Raw genomic sequence first — 8,890 nt, forward strand, 5'->3', positions numbered from 1 at the left:
CTCCCAATCTAATGGAGAGGGAGGGAGGGAGGGTATTGGAGTATATTGAGTATTAGGTACAGCTGGAGGTGAGGTAGTTATTGACACATGAAGTTACCTTCTAGAATTAGAATCAGAGACTGAGAGTCAGCTCAGCATAGATAGTATATATGGCTCGATATATTGTGTATGCATATACATTGTACTTTATAACTACTGCGGCCACTCCTTCAAATTAATTAAATCATAGATGAATTTGAAATTTTCAAATCCATTTCTAAAGCCCAGCATACACTAGGTAGCATGTTGCTGGCAACATGTTGCTTGCAAGATCAAAGTAACCACTAATGTTGCCAGCAACATGTTGCCTAGTGTATGCCTGGCTTAACATCAGGCCTGGTTTGCAATCTTGTCTATGATCTATGATCCTGATGCAAACTAAACTGGAAAATAAAGAAATAATTAATACAACTTCACTATTGGTAGTGGTTTGTGTGGTTGTTCTTTTCTGTGTCTATCAATCAATGTCTTCTTTTCATTTTTAAGAGTATCCACCAGGAGAGGAGGAGTAAAGTATGCTTTAATCTCAATATATTCAAGTGATGGATGGATGAAGATAGTTTCATATAAATGCTGTACTATTTCTATCCAGTTAGGTTGAGATGACTTATTAATATATGCAAAACCTATCCTCAGTAGTCTGATGGTTGTATGTGACTGTAACATATTAGTAACAACAGGTAGTCCCTGTTCATAAAACAATGGTGTCATTATTTGTTCCTTCTCTTCCTCACTACAATTGCTGTATGACTGATCTGGTATGAAGTTCACTTTGAGTTCTGGGAGATTGTTTTTTTGAGAAATGACATTAATAAAAAATCTTATCTCTTCATTCAGTGGAATGGATATACTCATCTGCAGCTGTAGACTGGTGTTGTGTCTGAGACCAGTTGTTAGGAAGGACAGGAATGAACTAGAAATGTCATTGTTAATCTCAAGGTATTTCAGTGTTTGATTTTGTTTGACCATGTCTTGTAGACAAGTACCCATACTGCTGGTATATTCAATCTTCCAATTTATCTTCACACTCAGAGCTTTAAGTGTAATATTAGTTTGTAGAATAGTAAATAGTTCAATAGCACTCTTAGCTGTATCTAGTGGTAAAGCAAGTGTATGCAGACTGGGATGAGAGAGAAATAGTAGATGTGGTGGGTATGGATTGTGTAGTATCAGACAGTGTAATCCTTTGATATGTGGAAGGAGTGATGATGCCATCAGTTCACTACTCCATGCTCCTATCTCTAGAGCAGTCAGTGGTGTGTTCACCTTTACTATATTCAGTGATGATGGTAGAAGTTCATCAGGTATGTCTAGTGAAAGAGCTTGTAATGTGTTGTTGTCATTCAGTAACTGCTCTATTACTCCATCAAGTAGAGGAGCATCATCATCACTATCAACTTCTATTGTTAATGATGTTATTTTTTTGTTTCTTGTTACTCCTCTAATGACACTGATGATGGTAGTTGTTATTTCATTCCTTCCTAATTCATACTTAATCTTCATTTCTTGTAGTTTTGAATTCATTTCTATACAATTCTCAAGTTCAGTGCACTTGTCTGTGTAGCATGTATTGTCAACTGTTGGTAAAGTACAATGGCCCATTTTTAAGTGCAGTATCTTCAATTGAGAAAGTTTGAAGAACTGTAACAATACAAGACAGGGAACATATTGACCTTGTAGTAATTCACAGTAGCACTCCTGAATATTGTATAAAAGTGATGATTGTAATAATTGGTGTATTAATTTATCAGTGGGTTCACCCAGCACTACCTCCAGTCTCTTACACTGGGTCTGTAGCAAGTTATTGGTTAATCCAGCAGTGAAGACTGATAGTTCCTGGTTACATACAGTCCCCAGATGCAAGTGATTCCATGTTGTCTTGGAATTGTTTATACAATAACTAAGACACAACCAGTCAAACAACGATAATGATACTCTATCCAGACACAATAAATGGTTGCTAATGGATTGTGTTAATACTTGACATAATGTTGTGTTCTGTGATTCATACAGGAGTTGCAGAAGAAGAATGGGAACATTGTCAGAATCATCAGATCTGATATGATCAATGGAGGTTAGTTTAATCTCAGGATTCTGATAGAAGTAGGAGAAATGACAAGTCTCAAATCCAAACAATGGTTTCTTCTTACATTGTAAGTCAAGTTGTTGTTTATTAAAATACTGTTGATAGCTCTCATGTTTAAGGTGAGTTAGACCTGCCACAAATCTCAGACACATTTGAAAGTGATCATCATCAAAGTGATCCTTAAACACTTCCTCTGTCTTCTTCTCATGCTTAGCTATCCACCATGCAGCTAGAAATTCCTGTATACTCAAGTGAAGGAACTGATACTTCTCTTCATCATAATCTGTGAACCTTGTCATCAATCCAAGATAGTCTTCCTTGACTGCCTCACTCAGTGACTGTAGTTGATGCAAAGAGAAGGTCATTCTTGTATTAGCCAGGTTAGTATAAGCTAATTGACACATCTCTTGTAAAGGTTTAGCTAATTGTGATGGTAATGAAGAAAGACTAACTAAACTATGTGGGTTAATGTGATGTCTCTTAACATGTCTTCTGATAGTTTGAAGGATAAAATTCTCATACAGTTGAGTGAGTGTTATTGGTAAGTGTCCTCCTTCCTTACAATAAACTAAGATGACCATGGAACAGACTAGTGGTATATAACACAATGATTGGACATCATTTCGTACTTTAAGATCATTAATGAGTTTCACTGCTAGTTGTGAGTCCTTACTGCTTTGAGTAGTTGTGAAATGTAAATTGTATTTTGAATAAGTTATTGATTTTATCATTTCATCTTGCTCAATGTTTTCATGAATGAGTTCATGTGCTAGTTTTGTATCTTTTTGAAGTGTTTGAATAATTACTGTTGATATTTCTTCATCGGAAAACCCAATGACCTGAACATGTCTACTGAGATTAGACATGATCTCTAAAAGTGAAGAGGAGGCATAGCTACGAGAGGTAACAATTACTGAACTTTGGTCTAACTTCTCTTTACAAATGATACTAGCAGCTAATGAAGACTGTTTGAGTTGTTCACTTAGTTCATCCCAACCATCAAACATTATCAGTAATCCTTCTCCATTCCTCTTCTCAAACCATTCAGCTACCATGGGAACTTCATAACGTTGACACACAAACAGGTCAGCTAGTGTAGTAGCTGTAGCTATCTTGCTATTCCTTAAAGGACAGTAAAGTACCAAGTCATACTGTCGGTGTACAAGTGGTCCATTAGACCACATATTTAACAGTTTATGACAGAGTGTGGTCTTGCCAATACCGGGAGGACCATCTATTATTACTCTAAGAGACAGAGAACTATCTGTGAGTTGTAGGACATCTTCAACATTTATCTGTTTGTTTTCAGTTAGTTTAACTGTTTTATCAACTTGTCCTCTTAGCAGATGCCAAGCTGATAGTGCTTGTGTGTTGGAATCTTGTTTTTCTACTAGTGCTAGTCTTCCAAAGAAATCTTTTCCAATTCTTGGTGGCCAGTCTATAGCAACAATAGGTTGGTGTTTGTAGTGTTGTTTCATATTGTCAGCATATACTTGAACACCATCGGGTATTGAACTAATGGGTTTAGCTACACCAGACTGACCTAATGATTAAGATACATAAAAACAATGTCTACACATTAAATAATTCATACCTCTTATAATAGTAACTGGTGTATTGGATATATCATCAACTGGTGATGGTAGTACAGTATGTGAACTGACATTATCAAGTATAGACTGACCTAATGTATATTGAGATACAATGACTATATTGATCACTGATAATGTACACACACACACTCTCTCACCTAACTGGTGTAATATAGAGGTAGCAATATCTGTTAGTGTACAATGTTGTTGGTTTATTAATAAATGACATATATCAATAAGATAATGCTCTGGATTAAGAGAGGATTCCAACTGTCGTTGTATCACAGATAATAATTGACTTGATTTCCTATAATCAGATATTCCTGTTACAGTTTGTATATTCTCTTTAGTATCCAGTGGTATCAGTCCTTCAGCATACAGTGCATCAGTTATTCTGTAAAGGTTAGTAGTAATAGCATCAGTGAGTTTAACAGAATGAGTCCTTAATATATCCTTTGGATTACCTGCAGTAGTGTATCAGTTAATGAGTGTTGTATTAAGTGTATGTTTACCTGTTATAGGACCAGGATTAGCATTACTGGTACTGATTTGAATATCATCATTAGTACTTCTTCCAGCTGTAGGATCTGTCACTTTGTCTTCAATAGTTCTAGCTAGTTCATTCTCTTTACATTGTTTCAAAGCATTAATGACATCTCTCCATGATGCTGTAGGATCAACTTGTAACCATCTCTTATGTAATGCCTCCATCCTGAGGTAAGAGCTTCCTTTCCTTTTAATTATATCAACATCAAGTTGTGTTATTCCACCAGAAAGACAAAGAGCAAATGGTTCCCAATCAACAAGTGGTTCAAGATACTTTGCAAATAAGAGACAAGATGGTTGATCATCAATCATAGGACCAGGATTGAGCTCAACATCTCCTGATAAGAGGAGGAGGAGAAGTAAAACCAAATGGTAGATCAGGTCAGAGCTACTGCCAATAAGCAAGACTAATGACTTAAGGCAACAGATGATCATAACAGTAACAGTAATTATATCTATTGTAAAATACACTGTATAATTATTATGTATATATACTATTAGTTTGTTTACCAGTTGGAGGAATAAAATTGAGCTTCATATATCTTAATAAAGATAAAAGAAGAGAAACAATAAGAGACAGAGCTGCTGGAAGTTTAGATGTCTTCTCTCCTGATGTAGTACTGCCTGACTTGCTGTCTACTGCAGCTTTGAATGAGTGAGAGTGGCGGCCATTAGCTGGTCTACTGGAGGCAGCTTGACAGTAGTTCCACAGTCCAATACTTGCTCTCCATTGAGAGACATCAATCATGGTGCTTGTAACAAAAAGATGAGTGTTCCTCAAATGAAAAAAGGTTGATTCAACAATCGAGCTTATGGTAACCCTACACAGGTGTGGAGTATGGATCTATGCTAACCACAAAATCCATACAACAGTCAGCCACAAGCTCAGAAAAAGCTATTGATAACTACTGGTCCTGTATAGTAAGATAAACACCCCCCAAAAACTCCTTATAAGGGCATTTGCAAATTTTCTATACTGGCCTGAGCATGTAGACAATTAGGTAAACAATCAAATATAGATCATTGTCAATAAAACATGCAGTAAAAATGAATAAATAAACTAATGTTATAAAGTCTTGTTCTTATCATTATTTTGTCCATAAATTATTAACACAAATCCTAATACAATCAGTGAAAACCCACACCACCACATGAGGTTCAGTGCTTCTCCAAACAATGCCCATCCAAACACACTCTAAATAAAACAGAAGAGATTTTAACATATGATGTACATGTACAATTAATAAATGTATTATTACATGTGTATATATGATTAAATTAATTTATTAACATTCTACATGTGATTATAGTAAAGATGGATAAAAAAATGCTATGATATACAGTAATGCTCATTTAAAATGCTAATAGCTAAGTATGATTTTATAGTTAACTATAGTCTATAATGCTAAGTACCATATAGCGGGAAAATTTAAAGGGAGTTAAATTTGGCAAATTCGGCCTTTTGATTGCCATTTACCAAAATAAAAATCAACCATTTTGAGCCATTATGCACATGCTCAATGGCACGTGGCCACAAATTCGCCAAATTAAAATCCACCAATCAACAAAATTTAGCAATTCACTAAATTTAATTCCCTCCAAAATTTCCTGTTATACAGTATTTATAATAATCACTATTTTACTCACAGAGAAAATGAAGTTGCAAGTGCTGACAGTAACAGTGGCCTGTGCAGTGCTGGAGTGTTTCTGTAGTGCTCTTGCAAATAACACAAACATAATGACATTGCATACACCCACCAACATCAGGCAGAGCAACTGTAGTACCTTTAGTAGTAACTCCTGATTCTAATCACAAGGGGAAAATTTACATAATACATAATGTAGCATAGTAGTTAACAAAGTCAAATCATCCTCTACTCTTACTTTTACACTATCTTAATGTATTTCAATTTCAATTAGTTAAAGCCTCATTATTAATGTATTCTATATATGTAGCTGGTAATGTGGAGGGACGCAAATTTAGTGAATTTGGATAGTCAATTGAATCCCATAATTTAAAACCATTTATGCACATGCTCAATGGCACACGCCTACAAATTCACCAAACCATAACAACAAGACATAGCAATTTGTCAAAATTTTTATTCCAAAAATATCAGTTACGTAATTTTGTTCAACTTCAAAAATTTAATAAAAAGACGTAACTTTGACGCTAATTTATGAAAAAAAATTTACCATTATGTCAGCCCGTAGCCCAAATTTAAATTAAAAGATTACTTTATTAAAAGTTGCTGCATTTAATAATAATAATTATTGGCTTACTTCTGTACATTTATCATTTGATAAGCACAACAACAGTTTCAGAGTTGCATTTCCTTCTTCCAGTCCAATTTTACTAACAACAGAAGCAAGGGATGCCAGCAGACCAGATAAAACAGAATTTGCTTCTAAGAGACTCGCCATTTTTGCAAAACCCAGCCACACCCAAGAACTGGTGGGTGTAGTCTACATGGTAGAAGTTTTTAAAATTCGGCTTAAAAACCTGCAAACGTACCATAACTATGTAAGTAATTAAAGTTATACGATTTATAACTTTCCTGTAAAATCATATTATGCTTTTACTGATAAAAAAGCATAAGTATTTTTGCTTTAAAAAATCAAAATTCTAGCTAGGCAGCTTATTTAAATAGGCGTGGCTAGTTATAAATTTCTCTCACATGACTGGTTAATGATATTCAAGTTATCACTAGTTCGGCCCTTTCTATTCCTCCTCATTTCTCTCCATTAAACAGCCTTTTTTGAAAGACCAGCATGTCCTACTCTTACCTTTTCAAGTACATCATCATTGGCGATACAGGTACGAGCCGGGAGACAAGCTTAAATTTCAAATCGGAGCCTTTTTTGTACCTTTTGTTCACTCTCCTCACTTACTAGGTGTGGGGAAATCCTGTCTACTCCTTCAGTTCACTGACAAGAGGTTTCAACCAGTACACGACCTCACTATTGGTAAGAGAGAGGGAATGAGAAGGAGAGAGTTTTATTTATAAAGAAGGAGTGACATACTTGTAAAGAACAGGGAGGTGTGACCTACCCTTGTACTTTCAGTTAGCATAGGTTTTAAAGGTTTTGAGTTAGGGTTTAGTGTTTAAGCTATATACACCTCTTCTAAAGTGTCATCTTTTTATGTGATTTGAATCAGGAGCTGTCTTGTGTCCCTTACATTTTGAATGAGTAATTTGGATAAGAGCATAATGTTTGACCTTTTATGAAATTTTATGTGGAGCATGATTTTTATGTATTAATGGTGTATTATTTTTGTATTTTCATTCTTATTGTTAAGTGTAGTATATTACTGGCTACACTGGCTCATTTATTGCTTTTATGCTTTTATCCAGTGCCAAGTGCAATCGTAGCAACAAAATGGAGCCACACATAAATACATGTACATGTACGCGTTAATCAATTTAACATTAAAATCATGACTTACATGTATGAAGAGTAGATAATGTATGTGATTTGGTACTAAATCTTAAGCATTTTTATTCTAATTTGGTACTGCTTCAATCAATGAACCATGTCATGCTGTAGTAAGGGCTGGATGGATCATTTGTAGTTTAGTTTTTATGGACTGAAATTTTGATCCACACATCATGTGCTGTATGACTGATAAAAACTCTAAAATTAAAATAACTTGATTGTAGTTTTTGACTTGTTTGTACTATTAATGTTATTATAGCTTGTGTTTCATAATATCATTGAATAGTGTAATCACACATTTATCTTCATAATTTATAATTATGTATAATAAATACAAAGAATAAGTAATGAATCTTTTGTATTGACATAAATTTGGCAGTGATAGGAGTAATATTAAGAGTTTGTACTATTGTTGTGCTATTATGATATTACGAATGATCATAGCCTATATTGTGAAGGATTTGTATTACCGTATATCACTTTCATTTGGTGGAGTTTTATTTTGGCGATTGGCGGTCTGCAAGTGGATTTGCCAATATTATTAAAACCACCAATCATTAATGTTCATGCTCAGTAATGCACGTGTACAGTACATGTACATAAAAAATTGCCAAATTAAAAACCGTCAATTACAATTTTACAGCAAAATCGCCTAAATAAAGTGCCATATCGTATTTGCACGTGCATGTATATGTACATGTACATTTAACATGTACATGTGTTGATTCAAATAGCCATCATTCTTGTTTTGTTTGTTAGGGGTGGAGTTTGGAGCCAGAATGATTAACATTGATGGGAAGCAGATAAAGCTTCAAATATGGGATACAGTGAGTTATGGGTGGGGCTGTTAGAGGGTGTGGTTTACTAAGGCGTGTTATACAGGCTGGACAGGAGTCGTTTCGTTCCATCACAAGGTCCTATTACAGAGGAGCAGCAGGAGCATTACTAGTGTATGATATTACCAGGTTAGAAGGAAAAGTGATTAGAGAGGGGGAAAAGGGAGCATTTTTATGGCTGTGTTACAGTTATTGTGTGGTTGTACATTATCTTTCTGTTTCCTTTCTATTATGTATTTTTTGTTATCTATATTCTTTTTTTACTCTCTTATCTTCTCTCTCTTCCTTCCCATTCCTCACTTTTATTTTCTCCTTCTCTACTCTCTCCTTCTTTCCCTCTCCCTCCCTCCCTC

General features: G+C 34.9%; 2 protein-coding genes and 1 long non-coding RNA gene across 3 annotated transcripts in view; all 3 read right to left on the minus strand.

Annotated features, from left to right (window-relative positions):
* The window catches only part of LOC100637519 (NADPH oxidase 5-like), a 21,816-nt gene that overhangs the window by 9,317 nt on the left and 3,609 nt on the right, over positions 1-8,890 (minus strand). The window lies entirely within an intron of this gene.
* Positions 3,629-3,896, minus strand: LOC109586915 (uncharacterized). The gene is made up of 3 exons (XR_002187284.1): positions 3,876-3,896; positions 3,720-3,809; positions 3,629-3,668 (listed from the first exon to the last, which is right to left on the minus strand). It is a non-coding gene; the product is annotated as an uncharacterized LOC109586915 (long non-coding RNA).
* On the minus strand, positions 5,261-6,709 carry LOC109586914 (transmembrane protein 42-like). The gene is made up of 3 exons (XM_020003140.1): positions 6,547-6,709; positions 5,911-6,069; positions 5,261-5,458 (listed from the first exon to the last, which is right to left on the minus strand). Exons 1-3 carry the CDS (start codon positions 6,685-6,687, stop codon positions 5,330-5,332), a joined length of 429 nt encoding a protein of 142 aa, XP_019858699.1. The 5' UTR covers positions 6,688-6,709; the 3' UTR covers positions 5,261-5,329.

Source organism: Amphimedon queenslandica, unplaced genomic scaffold, assembly GCF_000090795.2.
Source record: "Amphimedon queenslandica unplaced genomic scaffold, v1.1 AMPQUscaffold_12746, whole genome shotgun sequence".
Lineage (NCBI taxonomy): Eukaryota > Metazoa > Porifera > Demospongiae > Haplosclerida > Niphatidae > Amphimedon > Amphimedon queenslandica.